The 22,903-nt window shown below is 37.3% G+C and overlaps 3 protein-coding genes across 5 annotated transcripts; 2 read left to right on the top strand and 1 right to left on the bottom strand.

Annotated features, from left to right (window-relative positions):
• The first annotated feature begins 547 nt into the window (after window positions 1-547).
• On the top strand, window positions 548-3,605 carry LOC109159488 (DDT domain-containing protein PTM-like). 3 transcript variants are annotated; one of them, XM_019307592.1, is made up of 5 exons: window positions 548-636; window positions 1,428-1,535; window positions 1,622-2,998; window positions 3,164-3,278; window positions 3,384-3,547. In XM_019307592.1, exons 3-5 carry the CDS (start codon window positions 1,868-1,870, stop codon window positions 3,449-3,451), a joined length of 1,314 nt encoding a protein of 437 aa, XP_019163137.1. In that variant the 5' UTR covers window positions 548-636; window positions 1,428-1,535; window positions 1,622-1,867; the 3' UTR covers window positions 3,452-3,547. The 3 variants fall into 3 exon arrangements, with proteins under 3 accessions (XP_019163137.1, XP_019163138.1, XP_019163136.1); XM_019307591.1 differs by having other exon boundaries at window positions 560-636; window positions 1,325-1,535; window positions 3,465-3,605; XM_019307593.1 differs by having other exon boundaries at window positions 3,154-3,547.
• Window positions 3,606-4,035: 430 nt separating this feature from the next.
• On the bottom strand, window positions 4,036-11,980 carry LOC109159481 (adenylosuccinate synthetase, chloroplastic-like). Its single transcript, XM_019307583.1, has 5 exons — window positions 11,541-11,980; window positions 10,907-11,149; window positions 5,485-5,934; window positions 4,867-5,178; window positions 4,036-4,603 (listed from the first exon to the last, which is right to left on the bottom strand). Exons 1-5 carry the CDS (start codon window positions 11,862-11,864, stop codon window positions 4,433-4,435), a joined length of 1,500 nt encoding a protein of 499 aa, XP_019163128.1. The 5' UTR covers window positions 11,865-11,980; the 3' UTR covers window positions 4,036-4,432.
• A 4,092-nt stretch (window positions 11,981-16,072) lies between these two features.
• LOC109159477 (beta-glucosidase BoGH3B-like) lies at window positions 16,073-19,495 on the top strand. The gene is made up of 9 exons (XM_019307573.1): window positions 16,073-16,483; window positions 16,944-17,148; window positions 17,236-17,326; window positions 17,410-17,555; window positions 17,766-18,009; window positions 18,084-18,188; window positions 18,266-18,448; window positions 18,520-18,721; window positions 18,927-19,495. Exons 1-9 carry the CDS (start codon window positions 16,264-16,266, stop codon window positions 19,406-19,408), a joined length of 1,878 nt encoding a protein of 625 aa, XP_019163118.1. The 5' UTR covers window positions 16,073-16,263; the 3' UTR covers window positions 19,409-19,495.
• Window positions 19,496-22,903: the final 3,408 nt, after the last annotated feature.

The following is a 22,903-nucleotide window of genomic DNA, read 5'->3' on the forward strand; positions in this document are numbered from 1 at the left end:
AAATCAATTCGATTTCATATTTTTTTAAAAATTATTTTAATATTAAATAATTTCTTTTGAGTGCTAGTGATTATTATTGTTATTTTTTTCCGTTCTATTGCTATTGATTATATTATAATACAATATCACCTCTACTAAGAGTTAAACGATCTCTCATTTGGAAGAGTCCTTTGTGCCACTAGACCACATGGTCATTGACAATATTAAAAATAAAAAATAAAAAATTGAGTGTTATTGACTATGTTACAATGTAATATATGTTTATAACTACTTTCTCAATTTACTGAAACACAAAAAGTTAATACCACCTCCATTGCAACCTTGTGCAATATTAAAAAATTTAGTCCTTCAATTTTTCAAATTGATTTCAATTTAATCTCTCGGTATCATTTATTTTTAAAAAATTTAATGTTACGGAGTATTTTTGAAAGTTCACACTTCAACCCTCAATTTCCTCCATAATATCCTTTTAAGTTTTCTGTAGTATACGTTTATTTTTATCATGTATATCGATTTCGCCCCAAACAATTTTGTTTATCCTGTTCATTAGAATCTGATGACCGTAAAAAGGGAGCAAAACAAAATCAAAGGTGAATCAATCGCTATGTAGTATGATGTCACGAACTACTTTATCTGGTAAATTCCTATCCTACAATCCTCTCGTAGTTCATCGTCTAAATCGATTTCATGCCGAATTTTAGTTTTGAGATCGTAAGAGTGAGTCTATGTAAGGAATGATGGAATGAAGGTTCTGCTTGATGACATTTTTTTTATTTTGCTTAGAAATGGCTGCTTTACGATTGAAAACTTGCAATGCGTAAGGAAATGTGATCGTTGTTAAGGTTCTGCTAATTGCTAAGCCTTCTTATTTATGTTCATGATTTCTGGTTAGTTTGCTTGTAAGAAATGCATTCATTGTCACGATTCTGCTAAGCTGCACATTATGTCATTAGCTCTGAGCCTGTGAGTCGTTTTTTTAAATAGAGTTTGAACTTTGAGCTGAACATTCATGAAGTTCGAACTAAATATTTTGTATCCTAATGTTGATCTCATTTGAACTAAATGTTGATTAGGTCTCCTATAGATATGTGAATTGGGCTCCTAGTATAGCAATTGCAGGTGAACTTGTTTTGTTCATGATGGTGTTCATTTCATGTGTATTTTTGATAGAGTTTGTTGACAATTGCTTAGCCAAGTTTTGACTTATAATTTCATTTACAATTTTTTATCCTGGAAACTGGAAATTTTGCTTGTTTGCCATTTCCTCACATGGATTCTTGTAAATTGTAATGATATCTGAATTAACTCGTCTTTCATCATTCAGTCAAAAGGTGGTATATACATCACATATTGTTATTTGAGCTTTGGAGATGAGCTTTTATACTTTTGCATTGTGCTAAGTAAACTAATGGTGATAATACAATCAGATACCCATATCGGACTTGAAAATGGGTGGACCTGAGATGCTGGAATGGATTGTTCAATCATTTGTCATGCATAAAAGGTCTCGCTTGCCAGAATATACTTCGCTACAGGTAAGGCTAGTTTATCTGGTTTGTATCTTCAATTGAGATATTGTGTTTTTAAAAAGATGGCTGGCACTTTGTTTCATTACAAGCAGCTTAAGGAAAAGTTTGTTCAAGGCAGTCATCCTTGTTTTGCACCATTAAAGGAAAGAAGTGGAATGCCATCCGGAATCAATCTGAAAAGATTATCTCTGCAGATAGAGAGATACAAGAAAATAGTGCTAGGAAACCTCTTGCACCAATTGAAAACTTGTCAACTGGGAATCAATATGCAAATGATATTTGTATTGAGGACACTAAAGAGACACATGGAGAGGGTGCTATAATTCCTCCTACACCAAATGAAAACTTGGTCTCTTCCAGCCAAGGTAAATGGGAACAGTCAGTGCAAAATTTTACCTGCTAAGAACCTTCTACCTGCCAAGAGGAGCAAGCCTGCTTCTTCAGCTGATATTCAGGGAGGGAAGTGCACTGTTGAGCAAACTATGGCTGAGAATGCTTGTTATCCTTGTACTGAGGGCACCAAGAAACACAAACAGGATGTAATTTGTCTTGTTGATAAAATTGGTGAGCATATTGCTCAAGACATTGAAAAAGAAGGGTACATTTTTGAAAAGGAATCAACAGCTGGGGACTTACTAGCAACCGAACCTCCAATGGATGATAACAACATGCATACTGCTCTTAAAAACCTCAGAAAGAGCTGTGACAATAGGCATGCTGTGCAACTTCATCATAGTGACACCGAAGTCCCTCATGGAACAAATGCTAAGGAGGATACCAACAGTTTTCAAATTATTTGTGTCAGTGCAGCCAGCGAAGAGACTGCTCATGATGTATTAAGAAATGAAAATGGCTTTACGCAACATTTAATACAACTGGATTCTCTTTCCAATGAAGCTGAAGTAAAGTTGCAGCATTATCTTTCTCAGGATTCATCAAATGGTGGACCCACTAATGAAGTCAGAGATAACATTGAGCATAATCCTGAAGCAGAGTCCTGTAGTGATAGTGATGGTTATCACGAAGAGAAGATTGAAATAGCTAAAAAGAAGAGTGCTTTCTTGAGCTCACAATGCACAAATAGTCCAGATTCATTTGCAACTGCTGACTCTAAAGAGCTAAATCTTTGTGTGAAGTGTAATAAAGATGGCAAACTGTTGGTCTGTAGTTCTGAAACCTGTCCAATAGTGGTCCATGATAGCTGTTTGGGCTCTGTTCCCATCCTAGATAAGGCAGGAGGATTTTACTGCCCTTTTTGTGCATATTCTCAGGCAATTTCTAAGTACCTGGAAGTTAAGAAGAAGGTGTCGCATGCAAGGAATGATCTGAAGTCCTCTTTTGGCTTTGGAATCAAACAATCATCTAAACACTTATCCCCAAGATCAGGCAAGTTGAGACAAAACCAACCACAGCAAGATGATGAATCATCTGAAAATGATGTCACAATCAGCAACAGTTCTTTGAACAAGGTCAGCTTCCAAATATTCTATGCAGTTTAGAAAACCAGACTGGTAGTATGATTCATTCGTACTAATTGTTTTTTTTTTCCTTTAGTATTTGATTTTAACTTCCCTCCTGTTTTCTCTCCCATATCCTTTCTTCTTACTTTCTAAATATGCTCAAGATTGGTTTAGTTATGTGAACTGACACTGGGCGACCTCCAGCAAGCTAGTCAGCCTCTTTATTTTACATCCCTAATCAAGGCGAAAGAAGCTACATTGTACAGAAGACGAGGAGGAAACATTGAAGGTAAAAAAATTCCTCTCTAATATCATCTTTCATTCAAAGGTTGAGATTTGTATTTTGTATAGTGGCTAAGCTCTTCCTCATCAACCATTGGGGCATGAATTGTAGTGTTGGGAACCTTCCTGAAAACAGAGATAAAGTTGGACATCCCTTACCCTGGTACTTTAGTGCAATGAATTTATGACGCAGGAGGGTGTGCAGAAATAGTCAGCACTCACGATCAAAGTATTTCTTGGAAGAATATTTTGGAATTTGGAGGCTATTATGTTTACCATTTAAGGTAGTACTGTAGACCTCAAAGATAAATGGAACAGCATTTTGCAAAGGAAACGCAAAAGCGACATGAACAACTTGACCATTAGGTGTACAGTTTCATATTTTCTTCGTTGGCATTGCTATTTGAACTTGTCCAAATGTGGATGAATCTTGATTTTCATTGAAGATAATTTTGAGCACGCTTATAAATAGTGGATTGATTTTTTTTTTTTTTGAAAGGGTGGATTGATTTTTGTTTCATTTCACTAGCATTTGAAGAGGCTTTAGGGAAAGAAAAAAAAAAACCATTCTAATAGGGTGCACCGTGCAATGGTGTACAAAGCAAAAACAGCAGAACAAACCAAGATGACATAAAATGCCTCATGGTAGCAAACTACCAATTTGCAGGCAATCTTTTTTTTTTTTTTTTAAATTGAGTTAATGTCATATCTGAGCTAGTGACAATTAAATATTAAACTGAAACAACAAATGCTACAATTGAACATAGCTCAAAGGTAAAGAAAGTTGAATCATTTGCTGATAAGATAGAAGTTCTAAAATTGTTAATCAGAAGTACTCATTTGTTGAATCAGCTCAGTAATCTCCTTTATTTAAGGACAGCATTGGAGGCGTTCAAGCAGCAATACGCCAATACCATCTAAAGTTTAGCTTGAAAGATAACAATAACTTACAAAGAAAATGAAAGGAAACTCATAAGAGCATAAGTAATGATCGGTCTCTGAATATGCATGAAGACCGCATGACTGATAGTACTAACATTGTGGTGTCAAATTGATATTCCCAAGATGAATAGAAGTTTGGCTGACCGACTTAGAGGATGCCACAACCTGTCCTCCATGATATTAGAATCAACTTTGATGATAAAAAGTTTGAGCTTAAAATCACTTGTATATCAGGGCATCGCGTCCGGGCCCAACTCCAATGTAATGGACAGGTACACCAACAAGCTCCTCTATCCTTTCTACATATTGGCGTGCAGCTGAAGGAAGTTCAGAGTACTTTCGGACAGAGGAAATGTCACACTGCCAACCAGGCAAAACTTCGTATTCCACCTATAGCGCACAAAATTATAGCTACTTAGTGTACAAATTAAACCAGAAACGAAGAAAAACTCATAACACAATAGAACCCCCTTAATCTGGAATTATGTAGAGAGTGGGTACATGGAAAACTCAGATCATTTGTTTAGAATAATGATGAAAGGCCATTCACTTTGGAATACCACAGTTCAGGCAAATACAAGACAAGGATAAAAAAAAAAAAGAAAAAAAAAAAACATGAGAAGAAAAGAAACAAAGAAAGAGAAGACACATGCCTTAACTTGATCAAGGATTCTAAGATCTGCAGGGAATGATCTGATTGGTGAACCATCAAGTTGTTTGTAAGAAACACCAATCTCAATTTCTGGAAGTTCTGATAATACATCAAGTTTAGTGAGGTTCAGAGAGGAAAATCCATTTATCTGGCAGCAGTATTTCAAAGCAACTATGTCAAGCCAGCCACAGCGACGAGGGCGACCAGTTGTTGTTCCAAACTCTTGCCCAGCAAACCGAAGCAAGTCACCACCTTTACCCAAGATTTCTGTTGGGAAAGGACCTGAACCAACCCTTGTGGTGTATGCTTTAACCTGAACAAGGCAATTCATCAAAATCCACGACCACTTGATAGATAACAAAGAACAAGAGTTGTCATGACTCAAAGTGGCATACTATTGATTCCTAAAGCTAGTTCCGTCGCAAGTGTATCACAAGTTATAAACGCTTACCAAAAAATCTTAAAGTCATACAAGGATTTACATAGTATAGCATTATAAAGGAGAGCAATATGCTTTAAGCATCATAAAATGAATAGCATGGAGTATCTAGCCTGTTTGAACATGATGAGAATGGTATATTCTTTCATTTAAATGAATGATAGCATTAAGTTCACTTACCACTCCGATAAGGTCACCAACAACTCTAGGAGCAATGCCTAAACCTGTGCAGATTCCACCAGCAGAAGGACTTGAGGAAGTCACAAACGGATATGTTCCAAAATCAATGTCCAACATAGTAGCCTGACCACCTTCCACTAAAACCTTCTTACTCTGAGAAATAGTTTCACTCATGAAATCAACTGTATCAGTTATGAAAGGTTCCAACCTCTCAGCAATTTTTTTGTATCGTTCAACTTCCTCCCTGAGCATGTCAGGACCATAGTTAAAATCAGGAAATCTCGAAGCTGCATCTGATAGTAAAAGATCAAGCTTTTGAGGGAAAGTATCCATGTGCCTCAAGTCACCTACTCTGATGCCATTTCTAATCACCTTACTTGAATAACAAGGCCCAATTCCTCTCCTTGTGGTGCCAATAAACGATTTAGCCAGTTCAGCCTCGCGGAGCCCATCCACTTAGGGCTGTGCAAACCCGACCCAACCCGTCCGATCCGAAAACCGAAACCACCTCATCCGACCCGCCCGTGGTCCGATTAGCCATATCCGAACCGAAGGCATAAACGACGTCGGATAAAGGAGGTCGGATAGGGTTTGGTTTTTTCCCATCCGACAATCCGATCTAACCTAGGGTTAGGTTTTATGTGTATGCTAGACGACGTCGTATGAGGTGAGTATATATGTATGTTGAAGCCCTTGTGAAGCCAGATGCGCAGCCCTACTCTTCTCTGAGACTCTCTCACTCTCAGATCTCTTCTCTCGTTCTCTGCTCTCTACTCCTCTCAATCTCATCCTCTCATTCCTTTGAGTCTCTCACAGTCTCATCTCTCTCTAGTCTGTACTCTCTGAGACTGAGAGTCTGACTGTATGAGACTCTGAGTCTCTGTGGACTGTGGAGTCTTCGACTGTCCGATTGTCCGATTGTCCGGTGGGCGGTGGTCGACTGGTGGAAGCCCTTCTCGAGTTGGTGGTGGAACGTGGACTGGTGATTAGAGGCCCTTGTTCTCCGGGGAATATTAAGGGGAAACCAAGTAAATCAGAAACCCTAGTTTTTGTTTTTGTGATCTGTTGATTCTTTCCTCTCTGTATGTTCATATGCTCGTATATTTGTGTTAGATTATGCTATGTTGTGTTCTATTCTCTGATCTATTATGGTGGAAGCAGAAACCCTAGTTTTTGTTTTTGTGATCTGTTGATTCTTTTCTCTCTGTATGTTCATATATGCTCGTATATTATTGTTAGATTATGCTATGTTGTGTTCTATTCTATGATCTATTATGGTGGAAGCAGAAACCCTAGTTTTTGTTTTTGTGATCTGTTGATTCTTTTCTCTCTGTATGTTCATATGCTCGTATATTATTGTTAGATTATGCTATGTTGTGTTCTATTCTCTGATCTATAAAGGTGGAAGCAGAAACCCTAGTTTTGTACTTGTGATTTGTGTGGACTGTGATATTGTAATCTGTTGAGAAGTTCCAGATTGCATCTCACTTGTCTCTAATTTTGTACTTGTGATTTGTGTGGACTGTGATATTGTAATCTGTTGAGAAGTTCCAGATTGCATCTCACTTGTCTCTAATTTTGTACTTGTGATTTGTGTGGACTGTGATATTGTGATATTGTTGATACTTGAGAAGTTCCAGATTGCATTTATTGGTGGAAGCCATTAAATGTTGAAATAAAAGTTAAAGGCTTGAATGTGAAATTATCAAGTTTCAAACTTGAAATTTCCATTTATTGGTGGAAGCCATTAACTGAAATCCAGATAATGATGAATTGGATACAATTCCTGAATCTGGATTTCTTTCATTATTTGAGTATGTTTATGGATGTATTACCCTTAATTGAATATTTGAATGTAAATATGTAAATATGTAAATATGAAAATGTGAAATCTTGATACATGATGACACAAAAAGTGTATGAATCCTGATTTCTTTGTATGTTTATGTGAATGTGATTGTTGGCTTGTTGCCTTTGCTGAGTAATTGATGCCCATCATTTTAGATGGAAAGCATCAATGTTCCTGACTCTGGACCCCAACCCTCAACTCAAGAGGGACATGGAGGACAAGCCCAAGGCACTGAGAATCCTGCTCAGCAGCCTCAGGTTGCTCCTGCTGTTCCTGCAAAAAAAGAGGAGGGTGGTTGAGTCTAGATCTCCAGTCTGGGATCACTTTGAAAAGATCAAAAACTCTGAAAATATAGTGGTTCAAGGCAAGTGTCTTTACTGCCTGAAAGTGTTTTTCTGTGAGTCAAAGAAACATGGCACATCATCTTTGAAAAATCATATGATGGCATGCCTTAAAAATCCTGTTTCAAAGGATATGAGGCAGTCCCTTCTCACATTCAATACTGTTTCAACTTCTGCAACAGAGGCTCCTGTGGGGGTTTTGGGGACTTGGGTCTTTAATCAAGAAGCCATTAGAAGGGCATTATGTGAGATGATCATAATAGATGAACTCCCTTTTAGGTTTGTTGAGGGTCAGGGGTTCAAGAAGTTTATTCTTGTAGCTTGTCCTAGGTTTCAGATTCCTTCTAGGTGGACTATTTCTAGGGATATCTACCAAATCTTCCTAGATGAGAGGTTGAGTCTTAAGAAGTTGTTTAGGGTGGGCACCCAAAGGGTCAGTTTAACCACTGATACTTGGACTTCTGTCCAAAGGATTAATTATATGTGCATTACTGCACATTTTATTGATGACCAGTGGAGGCTTCAGAAAAAAATCATTTCCTTTGTCCCTGTTTCTTCTCATAGGGGGGAGTATATTGCCAAAGCCTTAGAGAGTTGTCTGTTGGAGTGGGTGATTAAAAATGTGTTCACTGTGACAGTGGACAATGCTTCTTCTAATGATACAGCTATGGGATTTTTTAAAAACAAGTTGTTGTCTTGGGGGGGTTCTTCTGTTAGGGTGCAGTATATGCACATGAGGTGTATAGCCCATATTTTAAACTTAGTGGTTCAAGATGGCTTGAGGTTTGCAGATGAGTCAGTTAAAAGGGTGAGGGATGCAGTGAGATGGGTTAGGAACTCACCTGCTAGGTTGAATAAGTTCAGAGAACTTGCTGAACTCATTGGGGTGGAAGCCAAATCAGCTTTGCAGCTTGATGTCCCTACAAGGTGGAACAACACCTACCTTATGCTCAACACTGCAATTCAATATCAAAGTGTCTTTGACTCATATCATCAAAATGATCCTTCTTTTTCTGCTGACTTGGGTTCTGCACCTTCTTTCCTTGATTGGGAGACTGTTGAAAGCTTAATGAAGCTTTTGAAAACTTTTTATGAAATGACTGTGAGAATATCTGGTTCTCTTTATGTCACTTCTAACACATTCTTCTCTGAGATCTCTGATCTCAGTTGCATGCTGGAAGATATGACTAAAGCTGAGAGAACTGAAAAGGTAAAAAACTTGTGCAATTTATTTGTGTAATTCTGTATATCTTGTAAGTTGTTTACTTGTTTGTGTTTTTAAATGCTTATGCTTTCTGAGTTTCTGCATTTATTAGGCAATGGGGACAAAAATGAAAGAGAAGTTTGATAAGTACTGGGGAGATCCAGAAAAAATGAACCATATCATTTTCTTTGCCAATATTCTGGACCCTAGAGATAAGGAGGAGTACATGCCTCACCAGTTTGTCCAGTTGTATGGAGAGGCCAAAGGCAAAGAATGTTTTGCCAAGGTCCAAAATTCAATGGTTGCATTGTACAATGACTATGCAGCTACATACTCTGACAGTTCATCCTCTAACCAACCTGTCCAGTCTCAGCCTACTACTTGTATAGTTGGTAGGCCTGTCTCAAGGATGAAGAGTGAACTTAAAAAAAAGAGATTGGAGAGTGGTGGTGGAAGCAGTAAGCAGACAGAGCTACAAATTTACTTGAGTGAAAATCTGGTTGAGGATGATGAATCTGTGAGTTTTGATGTTCTAAAGTGGTGGAAGAATCATAGTGAGAGATTTCCTATTCTCTCCAAAATGGCTAGAGATGTACTTGCAGTTCCTATTTCCACAGTTGCATCTGAGAGTGCATTTAGTACAAGTGGGAGGGTGCTTGATGCATTTAGGAGTTCCTTGACTCCTAAAATTGTGGAAGCTTTACTGTGTATCCAAAATTGGTTGAGGTTACATAATCAGCCAATCACACTTGAGGAAAATTTAGATGAGGTTGAAAGATTGGAGAAAGGTAAATATATATTTCTTAAATCATTTCTTTTTTACTTTTGTAACTTGTAAGTCTAGAACTAACTACTTATACTTAACTGTTTTGCAGAGTTACCCACTGGAGCTGGAACTACTCTACCATCAATGCTGCCATCCATTCCTGTAATGTTTTCAGTAATTATTATTTGTTTAACTAATTATTTATCTTTATATGTTATGGTGTTGTACTGTTGTTTGCTGATGGCCTTCACAAGATGAAACTCTAAGAGTCTTAACAGTCTAAGTGGCTTGGCAACTTTCTATAATTATATTATAGAAATGTTGCCCCACTTAGAGTTGAGCAGTATTCACTATTCAGTACTGATGTCCCATACTCCCATTACATCCATTCTGGATCTCTGGTATTTCTCTCATCCTCTTAATTGATCTCTGTTCAGTTTTAATGCATTATTATTTATTCTTACTTGTTTTTTTTGACAATGATGATGCTTCCACCACTGTCTGAACAAATGGTATAGTGTTGCTATGTTGCTCATGTGCTATAATAACACATTTGAGCAATTTGCCACTATCCTTACTTGAAATGGAAAATTGCAATCTGAGCCTATAAGGCTATTAGCCTAATGCCCCTACAGCATAATATTGTTACTTAGTTAGTTGTTTACTACATAGGTTGTCTAATAATCTAATATTGTGTTAAGTTTTCATATTAACAGGAAGAAGTGTAGAAATGGTGATTGATGATTTGATGAAAAGGCCTAGACTGGATTACTGGAATGATTGCTGTCTTGCTGAAGTTTAACTGTTTAAATGATTAACTTCAAATTTTTGATGTTTTGGAAGTTAAACACTTAAACTTATATTAATTTTGTATTGGTTTACTTTTTGCAATTTTGTTTGTAAACTTAAATTATTTAGCTCTGCAAACTGTCCATTAAAAAATTGTTGCATGTTTTAGTTTGTTAACTTATTAGTTATTACTTATTTTGTTAATAGAAACTTGGACACTTGGTAGATTAGATATTATCATATTAAATTAATCATATTATGTTTTTTCAGTTTTTAATATTCAATTATCAATGAACTTTTCCAAATCCAAATTAGGTCCGACATCCGATCCGAATAATCAGAAATCCGACATAGCATATCCGATAGGGTTTTAGTTTCAAAAAAGACGGATAGGACTTCAAAATTTCAATCCGCAATCCGATCGGATGAACGGAAAAATCATCCGATCCGATCCGTCCGTTGCACAGTCCTACATCCACTTCTTGATGAAAATCAAATAAAAGATGAGCCCGATCAGACACCAAGATCCTTCCTTTGCATGAGACTCCATTAGCTTCAAGGCCATCAATTTCCTTAAAAAGTCCTGGCAGGTGCACCACTACTCCATTACCAATGACACAAATAGTCTCCTCGTTAAGAATCCCAGAGGGAACAAGGTGAAGTGCAAACTTCTTCCCGTCTGAATTGTAGATGGTGTGCCCAGCATTAGCACCGCCCTGGAAGCAAGTAAATCCTAGTAGTAATAAGAATATATAATAGAGAATGCTTTGTTTCTTTGATTGAGGAAATCGAAAGCCGAGGTTGGTAAGGCCTAGGCAGAATTTCAGAACAACTAATTGCTTGACAACTAGATATTGATGTCAGCTAAGCAACTTCTTTATGATAAACAACATTTTTTCTGCATTATAACTTCCAATTTGAATTTAAACAACCAAAACAATATATTAATTCCCCCCTACAGGGTTTATATAAACAAGTAACAGGTTCATAAATTTAACTTAAGCCATCAACTTCAAAAACTATAAAAGCACACAATCAATCAACCAGTAATGAGCTTTACACAATATTCAATAAATGCTTCATATTACACAGACAACCAATACATACCTGACAACGAGCGACGACGTCAAAATGCTTAGCTAAAACGTCAACGAGCTTGCCTTTACCTTCATCGCCCCACTGGCACCCCAGAACACCCGAGACCTGGCTAAGCGACTCAATCCGACTCAGTCTCGACTCGGTTGCTTCCCCGGACTCCACCACAGCCGACGTTTGCTTGGCAGAGCACACAGTGAGAGAAAAACCAGGGGCCGCCATCTTCCTTAGCTGAAGCGGGAGAAACCTACATCCTTGACCCCCACTCCGATACGGAGGAGGAATCGGCGGCGCGTAGATTGCGGACGAGTCGAGCCTGAGCGTTGAGGGATTCATGGTGGCGCTTAAAAGATTGAAATTCAAGGTAGAAGAAGAGAGGGCGGAGAGGGTTTTGCAGAATTAGGAATTTAGATATATAACTTAGTCACCTGGGACCAAAATACTTTTTTATACCATTATAGAAAAACTTTTAGGGGTAGTTTGGTTCACGGAATGTCACATTACCTTAGGGAATGTTAGATTGCTGTGAATGTTAGATTCCTGTGTTTGGTTAAAATTTGGGTATGTAATATAATCATGTTTGGTTTAGGGTTATCTTTTATCCACATACTATAATATCCTTAACATATTTTCATATATTTTAATAAATTTAAAAATTAAAATAAATAAATAAGATAACGGTATCATATATAATTACATGATTTTAAAATATTAACTAAAATCTTGAACTTGAGAACAAAATTATTTTATATGCTAACCTAACAAAATAAAAATAAAAAATATATAATTACAAAAATAATTATATATATGTGTGTGTGTATAATAAACTAACATAACCAAGGTTATCTTACATAACCTTAGAAATTGAAGGGAATCACATTCCCTTCAAAATCCTATGGGAAGGGAATGTGACATTCTTTGAGAATGTTAGATTCCCTTAGATAATATGAACCAAACAGAGAAATGTGAGCTTTGAAATGTCACATTCCCTTGGTTATGTTATATAACCTGAACCAAACGCCCCTTAAAGCCGCTGATTTCTGTAAAAATATTACTATTTGAGTCTGAAAAATAATAAATATCTCACTAAATATGCCAATCACACTCCTCCAAAAATATCAAAATATTATCTTCGCTTTGTTTTTGTTGAGTAATTCTCTTTTTCTGATGTGATATTAAATTCTCCACGACTCCACCATATGGTTTGGGTGTGCAATTGTGCATGCGTCCGGTAAAAATCACTTATTCCGTCTAATTTAATCGATTTGGTTAACAACCAAATTAATTTGATTTGGTAATCGATTTGAGACGTTGTTTGTCTCAATCCTTATATTGTTCTTATTCTAAGAATGTAATAACATTAGGAGTAAGGGTTAAATTAGTCACTAGACAAAACATAAAAATACAATTAATCTACTGAAAAAAGTTACAATCAGGTCATTAAAAAAGTAAAATGTGTGCAATTTGGCTAACATCATCCCAGAAATTTGCATCCTTGATAAATGATGTGGAAGAGAGAGAATTTTTTGGTTTAATACTGATGTGTATTGCAAATATTACAAAGGCTCTGTTTGGCAAACCTAGCTGAAAAGCTATAAGCTAGGAGCTGATAGCTGAAAAGGAGCTGAAAGCTGAAAAGCTATAAGCTCGGAGCTGAAAATTGAAGAGCTGTTAAGCTAGCTGTTATGATTGAAAGTGTTTGGTAAAATTAGCTTTTTGGTAAGCTGATAAATGTAAAAAGACTAAAAAGGACATCTTCATAAAATTTAAATTAGTTTGTTTACATATTAAAATTTAACATTTCGTCTTCCAAAAAAAGTAAACACTTTTTAAAATAAAACTATTAGCATGATCATGATCTAGCATCCCATAATGAAGTAGCAATATTATTGCGAATATCCTTCACCTCCATAGAGGTGTGACTTAAATTTTCGTTGATGGAAATATTACTACTTGAATCTTGAAGTTCATCGGGCGGTATGTAATCTGGATGCTGCTCAGGCACATTAAACATCATGTCATCTTGTGAATTCTTCCGAATATAATTATGTAGTGCAAATGTGGCCATAATAACATCAATTTGGGTCTCCTCACTAAATTAACTGCGGCGTTTTAGCAAGTATTTCCATCTCTTATTCAATACTCCAAACGACCTCTCAATACAACTTCGAAGAGAAGAATGTCCACGATTGAATGCTTCTTGAGCATTAGTTGGCGGCTCTTGTTCAACTTGAGATTGAAGCCATATTGCTAATTTTAAAATAACATTAATAATAATAATAATAATAATAATAATAATAATAATAATAATAAGCTAAAGTTTCAACATAATTGTTTAGCAGGAAACAAAACTAAGGAAGGGATTGACGTGAAAGTTGGGATAGGGGAAGAGAAAGGGTTTTAATTTATAAGGTTAAAATATGTCATTACTTTAAAATAATAAGGGTAAAGATGAAAAAAAAGTTAGGAAGCTAGTAGCTTATTTTGAAACGCTACCTAAAGTAGCGTTCCAAAATAAGCTCTTATTTTAAGCTAGGAGCTTATTTTGGGAACATTACCAAACAGAGCTTATAGCTTATTAGTAGCTTAAAATAAGCTATAAGCTCCTAGCTTAGCGTTGCCAAACAGAGCCAAATTAGCAAGGGAAAATACTTGGTGTACTCCTATTTTAAACTCTCAACTTGTACTCCCTCTCATAATACTCTTGATGTAGACATTTTTCTGTAGACCCACATGATGAAAATAATCAACCTGATTTACCACAGGAAATATAAATAAAGAAATAAAATTTTGGGAGTCTATATAGTAGAACTCATTAGCAAGTGCTTGCTAAATTGCAATGTGACAGCTTTTTGCTGCCAAAGCTGACGCCACATGCTTTTTGTGTATATATTTTTATTTTATTATTATATTTATAAATATAATATGAAAATGAGACCTATTTTTAAAAGTGAGAGATATTTGCAAGCATGTAGAATAAATAGTAGAAAAATTGTAAATTTGATGATGGAGATGTGAGACCCGTTTTAGAAAGTGAGAGATATCTGTAGGGATAAGGATAACCTAACTGATAAACTCCATCTCCAGCTGGTTGTCTAGTGACGTGGACTCCTATGTGGCACTTTTTTTTTTTTTTTTTCATTTTCTTTCATGAACTTCATATTGTTGCATTTGTTCTTCATATTTCGATTTTTTTTCTTAGTGTCCATGTTATGGGTTTCTTCTCTGGCGATCATCCACCTTCGCGACTGTCTCTCATATGGAGTCTGCTAGGTTCTGGTGGATCACGGTCGTGCTCCGCGAATTCTACTCGCCGACAATCTACCGGCGGGGTGTTGGTGCTTGTTGTTGGATTCCTCTTACACTGTTTCATCATTCATTCACTTTTCCGACCAACTTCTTCGAGGGGGACTACTCATTCAACAGTAGTGCTCTCTCTGGCGAGTTTGGCGTCCACCGCGAAAGTAATATGTTTGTCTTGGTGGACTGGTTAACAAGAGCAGTTCTTAGGGTCCGCCTCATCAAAGAGTAGTTACGAGCAGCATGCACATCAATTACGGAGATGCATGACACTTATAAAAGAGAGTCGTTGCACTTATTATGAGACCGTTCACCCACATTATTGTAACTATTACCTACAAAAGCTGAGCCCATGTAACAAGTAGGGGGACACACTCTGAAACTTTGTATTAAAACTTTACCAATATAATACAAAATTACTTTACATAATTATTTCAATTACATATTTACCGTCAGTAGTGTGGCATTGTGGAACATGTTTACACAAACCTCCCCTTGTTGACTTTGACTAGTCCAACCACTCAAACTCAACCACTTGCACTTCACACTTGGCTCGAGAACACCACACACATTGCAGGCAATGCATGCATGCATGCATTGTGCTCTAACGCCATCTACCACACCAAACAACTACATACTTCCAATGCAATCTGCAGTATGCCTGCCCCTCTATACATTGGCTCCTACTTGGGCACAATTATTCGATCATTAGACCTTATATTTCGTCAAGTTTAATCGTAATTCATCCAAATAACCTCTCAAGAAGGATTAAAATGATGGACTACGTCAATAACTCTTGAAAACCAACAAATATATATCACAACTCTCTTTTCTATATATTTAATGAAATTAATAAACCACGGGAATTGAATTTGACTCGCTCCTTTTTTAATAACATTATTGAAAACACACAAATAGTACAATTCAAACTCAGAATAAAATGATGAATTTTGTACAATTCAAACTCTTGAAAAAGTGAAATGTATATATACTAACGCAAATCCACGTCTTTTTTTTCAATACGGGGCAACAGCTTCTCACCAGCTAGCCTTCCCACCTCCTTATAAATTAAATGTATAATATATCAAAATATCAAATTAAGCCTTTCACGCAAGAGAACTGAATCCATTTTAACTCGAACAAAATAAAAGTGAACCCCACTGAAAAGTATACAAAAAATGCCAGGAACAAATGAATGAATAACCAAAAGCCTTCCACACGAGAATTTTTGTTGTGTCTTCTCTCTCTCTCAAAGTAATCATTGCTCTTCTACCTCTTCATATGAAGACACTGACAAACGTGCATCTTGTGACATTGCCGGTTAAAATCTCGATGCTGCGCTTCAGCTTTTGTATATGCTTTGTTTTTAGGTTGGTCTTCAATTCTAATGCGAAAGATTTGATCTTTTTTATGAAGTTTGAAGTTTGAAGAGAAAATGGGGAAAGGCTCGAGGTTCTTGATTGGGGTTGCACTGCTCTGTTGTTGGGTAGTGGTGGCTAATGCAGACTACATGCTCTACAAAGATCACCGCCAGCCAGTCGGCCGGAGAATCAAGGACCTATTGAGCAGGATGACACTCAAGGAAAAAATTGGCCAAATGGTGCAGATTGAGCGCCAGGTTGCCTCTGCTCAGGTCATGAAGAAATACTACTTAGGTAGGTCTGCATTTTTGCAGGAGATTACTTCCTTTTTGTGGTTTTATGTTTGATTGAACAGAATACATGTTTCCTAGAAATGCAATATGTTTTTGAGTGACAAGAGAAACCGCAGTTAGTAGCTGAGGGTGTGCACTGGGTAATTCTAGCCCGGTGATTCTACCCGATAAAGAATCACAAAAAGGTAAGTCGGGTCAGGTTAGGTTGCCCATAACTGACTGACTCAAACCAAAAGGGTCAGGTCAGTAAGCCAATAGGCGGCTACTGCTTAGAGTTGAACTTGTAACCTTTTGGTTACTTAAGTCAATAGTCTGACCAGCTTGGCTGGGTTGCCCCTAAATGAAATATGTTTTGATTACAAATGTGGGCTGTTTCTTTGGAGTAGGGAGTATCCTACTTCCTAGTAATGCAATATGTTTTGAATACAAATGTGAGTGTGTATGGCATTTGTTTGGAGTAGGGAGTGTGTTGAGTAGTGGAGGAAGTGTTCCAAAGCCAAGGGCATCAGCTGAGGCCTGGGTGGACATGGTGAATGGTTTCCAAAAGGGTTCATTATCGACCCGGCTTGGTATACCAATGATTTATGGGATTGATGCAGTTCATGGTAACAACAATGCTTACAATGCTACTATTTTTCCTCACAATGTTGGCCTTGGAGCAACCAGGCAAGTTGATGATGTTCATAATTCTGTTTTCATATGGTTTTCAAGAACCCAATTCATATATTCTTCTTAAATGTAACTGTTGATCAGGGATCCTGAGCTGGTTAGGGAGATAGGAGCTGCAACTGCCCTTGAAGTAAGGGCTACCGGGATTCAATATGTGTTTGCACCTTGCATCGCGGTAAACAAATTTATTTCAGTTAAAAGCAAACTCTGGATCTTGTTCTTGACACTCTCTTTAGCTATAACCGCCCAATCGAGCAGGTTTGCAGAGATCCAAGATGGGGCCGTTGCTACGAGAGTTATAGTGAGGATCCCGAGATTGTGAGGGCAATGACTGAGATCATTCCAGGCTTACAAGGCGAGGCTCCGCCTAATTACCCACTGAGTTTTCCCTTTGTTGCTGGAAGGTATAGTAACTGTAGTTGTTTCCCTTAAGTTTCTTGGATCATCATTATCACTCTCTATATATTAGCAAGTTTACATAAACAGCTAGGTATCAATTTCTTGGTTTAGCTAATACTAGGATTAAGGAGCTGTTGGATAAACTTGAAATTTGTAGAAATCAAAGTTGAGGTAAAGAAAAAACAGATATGGTCTGTTAATTTTATCATATGCAGAGAAAAAGTTGCGGCTTGTGCCAAGCATTATGTGGGAGATGGTGGCACAGTGAAGGGCATTGATGAGAACAATACATTGGTCGATACGCATGACCTTTTCAGCATCCATATGGCGGGTTACTATAATTCTATTATCAGGGGCGTGGCGACTGTCATGGCCTCGTATTCGAGCTTAAATGGAGTGAGAATGCATGCAAATCGTGATATGATCACTGGATTCCTAAAGAAGACACTACGTTTCAGAGTAAGTATTTTTATGATGTTTTCGGGACTCAAAATGACCAATCGAATTGAAACTGTTTTGTGAACTCTTTCCAGGGGTTTGTTATCTCAGACTTTAAGGCTATTGACAACCTTACTCCTACTGTGCATGGAAACTACACATATTCCATTCTAACTTCTATCAATGCTGGAATTGATATGGTTAGTTGATTGTTTTCCAAGAACTTTATTCCAATAATGTTTCGTGGTAAAAGATAACATTTGGTGTAAATTGCCAGGTTATGGTTCCATACAACTACACAGAATTCATTGATGGCCTAACGTATTTGGTGAAGAATAAGTTTGTGCCAGTAAGCCGAATTGATGATGCAGTTAAAAGAATTCTTAGGGTGAAGTTCGTGATGGGGCTTTTTGAGGATCCATTGGGTGATTATAGCTTGGCGCATCATCTAGGAAGTCGGGTAACGATTTCTGGACGAACTGGAGAGATATACAAAGCCAAATCATCTGAAATACTGCATTTTTTTTGCAGAAACATAGGAAACTGGCAAGAAAAGCTGTGAGGAAATCTCTTGTTTTGCTGAAGAATGGTGCAAATGCAGATGAACCAGTTTTGCCGCTTCGAAAGAAGGCATCGAGAATTTTGGTTGCTGGAACTCATGCAGACAATATAGGCTATCAGTGTGGTGGATGGACAATTGAATGGCAAGGGCTTAGTGGCAATATCACAATAGGTAAAGAATTTATCATACTTAGATCATTCCCGTCAGGCAGAGGCCTGAATGGTCAAGTCCAACACCAGGTGGTTAGGGGAATTGTTGGCCAGAGGCCTGAAAGGCTGAAAGGCCTAGTCCAGCACCCTGCCTTTCGAAATGTGGCGTTTACTGTTATGCAGATATAAAGAAATAAAGTTTAATGAACGAATGAATCTTTTTACAGGTACTACAATCCTCACAGCTATAAAGAACACCGTTGACACGAAAACACAAGTCATGTTCGAAGAAAATCCCGATCCTGAATTTGTCAAGTCCAGCAAGTTCTCCCACGCCATTGTCGTGGTGGGAGAGAAAACATATGCAGAGGGGAGCGGAGACAGCTCGAACCTAACAATCCCCGAACCCGGACCAAGCATCATCGCCAACGTCTGCCCCCATACCAAATGCGTAGTCGTTCTCATTACAGGTCGTCCCGTTGTGATCCAGCCATATCTCCCCCAGATTGATGCACTGGTAGCTGCTTGGCTTCCTGGAACAGAAGGCCAAGGGGTTGCAGATGTTCTGTTTGGTGATTATGGTTTCAGTGGCAAGCTTCCTTTTACATGGTTCAAGACTGTTGATCAGCTCCCTATGAATGTTGGAGATCCACATTATGACCCACTTTTCCCATTTGGGCATGGCCTCATCACAAAACCTACAAAATAAGGCATCTTTTGTGGTTGTTTTTGAGATGAATAAGTTTGTTGTGTCAGTTTTTAGTTTAGCAAATAACTAGACTGTTGTTTATTTTAATGAAAATGTTAGTTTGAAAATCATTGAATGTTTTTTTTTTTGACTTATCTTTACAACTTTGCCACAGCAATAGCCACTTGGACATTGTTATAATAATATGCCCCTGTCTTCTTATGCATTATCTTAAAGGGAATTTGTAATTTTTTTTTTAAAGGGTAATGATGAAAAGTGACATAGTTAGATGTTGAATCACTTGAGTATCAATGTATCATGTTTGAATATAGTTATTCAGAAAAAAAAAAATTAGTAGTTATTCGATTATCAAAATAACAAAATAAAAATAAAAATAAAAATGAAAGTGATGGGTAAATATACACAAGGAATACCCTCCGGAACCACAAATGAATTATTAATGTAATATTATACTCTCAAAAGTCAAGTGTCCCTTAGAAAATATTATATTACTGAAAGGTAAAGTGTCTCTTGAAGAATATTATATTCATAGAGGGGTTATATGGGTCCTAGCTCATCTAGAGATTTGAATATCCTTAGACATTTGGGTCAACAAGTACTATTCACTCATATGTTTCAATTTCTCTATTTAGAGAAGTTGGTTTATGAATTCTCCAAATTCCTTAAGAAATGTGAAGAATGTGGATGGAATAAGAATTTAAAAGAGTAAATTTAGTAAATAAGTTAAGTTTTTCATTTTTTTTACCTTTCCAATTTTGTATTTGTTTGAAAAATTCTTCATTATCCACTTTGGTAAACCACCCTTATATCTTAATTGGCTTGGATTAGCTTATGAATGATGATCATATAAGTGAAGGGTTAGAGTCCTTTATATAGGTGTAGGATATAATTTTTTAGGAATATAATATTTTCTAAGAGACACTTGACATTTGAAAGTATAATATTACTTATTACATTAATAATTCACTCGTGGTTTCTTTGAGTAGTCTTGGTGCGTATTTACTAATAGAAAGAGTTCATACCCAGTATAGTCACCGACTATAGTGATTTTACTCAATTTAGTTCTAAATGACTTTTTGTGCTCAATTTAGTCATCTACTTTGATTGTTTTACACAATTTAGTCCTTTGTTAAAAATTATGTTAATTGACTGTTAGAAATATGATCATAATAGTAATTTCTCATCATTTATCTCATTTAGGAAGATTCATTCTTCTTCACATTATTAAACTCCACGTAAAAATGAAGATCTTCAATTATCAATTTCAACCCTAAAATAAATAAATAAATAAAAATTTGCCTACAGTTTTTTTTAATTGTTTTTTTAGTTGAATTTGGGTGCCCAATCCTTAGAGAAATAGTAGAGACGTAGTAGTTATGAGAAATTACCGTTAGAACAATAGAATATTTTTTCTAACAGTCAATAAATTTTATTTTTAACAAAGGACTAAATTGTATAAAAATATCAAAATCGATAACTAAATTAAACATAAAAAATTATTTAAAACTAAATTAAGTAGTGAAGTCAAAAGTCTTATTAAATTTCTAAATATGAAATTAACGCAAAATTGAAATTTGTCCGTAACTCTTTTGAGTTTCGAGTCCCTTTCCTTAAAAAACACGTTAAAAAGTTGTGTTTGTTGTCCAATACACAGAAGACTTTTTATTCGACGAGTTGACTGAAGTTTCAGAAGTGGCCGGATTCCGCCGGTCTCTCTGGTTTTTTCTGGAAGGCGGAATTCGAAATCCCCAATCGTCGATCGTATCCGAGCGAATTCAGATAATATAACGACACAGATTTTTCCTCTCATCCCAGGTGGTTAGATTCCACATATATTTCAGAAGAATTGAATTATTTTTTCCCCGGATAGATTATGGGGACACCGGCATTTCCAAATCTGGGGAAGCACTGCTCCGTCGACGATTGCCGGCAGATCGATTTCTTGCCCTTCACCTGCGATTGCTGCCACAAGGTGCCTTTTGTCTCTCCCCCTCTATGAATGCGCGCGCTCTCACATCTCTTTTTTCTTTCAAAATTCTGAACAATTTTTATTTTATTTTATTGTTTTCGATTCGTTTTCTGGATTTTGTGAAAATTGGAGAAAGAAGAGGTGTGAATAAGAAGTTAAAGGTTAATCTTTTCGATGTTTGCTGTCATTATATGTTATAATCGTACTGGAGTTGCAGTACTATCTTGATTTCACCATCAAGAGAGCTTCTAAACTTACCAGGTGTATTTCAACTTCAAGAATCAAAATTCCTTGTCCACAAAAGGCAAAATTTTCTGGCCCCGGGCTCCGATCCCCGGGGAGACCATCACATTGTGTAAGGCACTTGAGTGATAGAACAAGATCTAAGATCTAGTAATGGGGAAATTGGGGTAGAGGAGAGAATTTAGAAGGAGAAAGAAGAAGAAAATAGAGCTGTATTCATTCCATAAAACTTCTCACCGTTCACACTCTCTTTTAAGGCTAAGAAAAACAGAAAAATAAAGCTAATATGAATGTAAATAGCTGGCAAAACAGTCCCCTTCATTCCAGGAGCTCGTTCAGCAAAGGGAGTAACAGACGCCCCAAAACGGCGTCGTCTGATACCTTCTTTTAACCACTGCAACGGCTCTTTCGAAACGACGTCGTATGGCTTAAGTTCTCAACGGCTCTTTCAACTACCCCTCCTACGGCGTCGTTTTGGTCCCTCGACTTTCATCCTTTATCAATCACAGCCTTCCCCTTTCCATTCGTTGCCTCTCTTCCCTTCCTCTCCTTATCTTCACCATTGGTACCAGCTTGCAGGGTCGTTACATCACCTCCCCCACCAGACGATCCTTGTCCCCAAGGATCAAAAGAAGGGAATTGGCTCTTCAAGTGGTAATAATCTTCCCAGGTTGCAGCAGACTCAGGTAGATTAGCCCACTGTACCAGAAGTTGTGTAACAGCCTGATTGTTTCTCTCCACTAATCGTTTGCCCAACACTGCAACAGGTTCAGTCAACAATTGCCCATCCTTGTCCAGTACTGGAGGGTCGAGCTGTACCACTGTGCCTTCCCCAACCCTCTTCTTCAATTGGGAAACATGAAACACTGGATGTAGCTGTGCCCCTGCAGGTAATTGTAGCTTATATGCTACTGCTCCCACCTTCTCAATGACCTTGTAGGGTCCATAGTATTTAGAAGCCAATTTGAGGTTGCTCCTTACTGCTAAAGAGACCTGTCTGTAGGGCTGCACTTTTAAATAAACCCAATCTCCCACCATGAGGATTCTTTCACTCCTACCCTTGTCTGCCTGAACTTTCATCCTATTCTGGGCTTGTTTCAAATTCTCCTTGAGATTGGCTAACACAACATTCCTTTCAATCAGCCAACTGGACTCCTCATCCTTGTGGGGTGCATTGCAGACCAGAACTGGAGGAGCATACCCATAGAGGGCCTGGAATGGGGTACATTTCAAGGCAGAATGGTAGTTGGTGTTATACCACCATTCTGCCAGGTGAAGCCATT

This window comes from Ipomoea nil, unplaced genomic scaffold (assembly GCF_001879475.1).
Source record: "Ipomoea nil cultivar Tokyo-kokei standard unplaced genomic scaffold, Asagao_1.1 scaffold2827, whole genome shotgun sequence".
NCBI lineage: Eukaryota > Viridiplantae > Streptophyta > Magnoliopsida > Solanales > Convolvulaceae > Ipomoea > Ipomoea nil.

Coding starts and splice junctions, on each gene's coding strand:
- LOC109159488 (XM_019307591.1), top strand. CDS start 1,868: ATGAAAACTTGGTCTCTTCCAGCCAAGGTAAATGGGAACAGTCAGTGC. Junction 2,999..3,163: donor GCAACAGTTCTTTGAACAAG/GTCAGCTTCCAA, acceptor AGATTGGTTTAG/TTATGTGAACTGACACTGGG. Junction 3,279..3,464: donor ACGAGGAGGAAACATTGAAG/GTAAAAAAATTC, acceptor TTTATGACGCAG/GAGGGTGTGCAGAAATAGTC.
- LOC109159481 (XM_019307583.1), bottom strand. CDS start 11,864: ATGAATCCCTCAACGCTCAGGCTCGACTCGTCCGCAATCTACGCGCCG. Junction 11,150..11,540: donor ACGTCGTCGCTCGTTGTCAG/GTATGTATTGGT, acceptor ACTTGCTTCCAG/GGCGGTGCTAATGCTGGGCA. Junction 5,935..10,906: donor ATTTTCATCAAGAAGTGGAT/GTAGGACTGTGC, acceptor CCCTAAGTGGAT/GGGCTCCGCGAGGCTGAACT.
- LOC109159477 (XM_019307573.1), top strand. CDS start 16,264: ATGGGGAAAGGCTCGAGGTTCTTGATTGGGGTTGCACTGCTCTGTTGT. Junction 17,149..17,235: donor GTTGGCCTTGGAGCAACCAG/GCAAGTTGATGA, acceptor ACTGTTGATCAG/GGATCCTGAGCTGGTTAGGG. Junction 17,327..17,409: donor TGTTTGCACCTTGCATCGCG/GTAAACAAATTT, acceptor CCAATCGAGCAG/GTTTGCAGAGATCCAAGATG.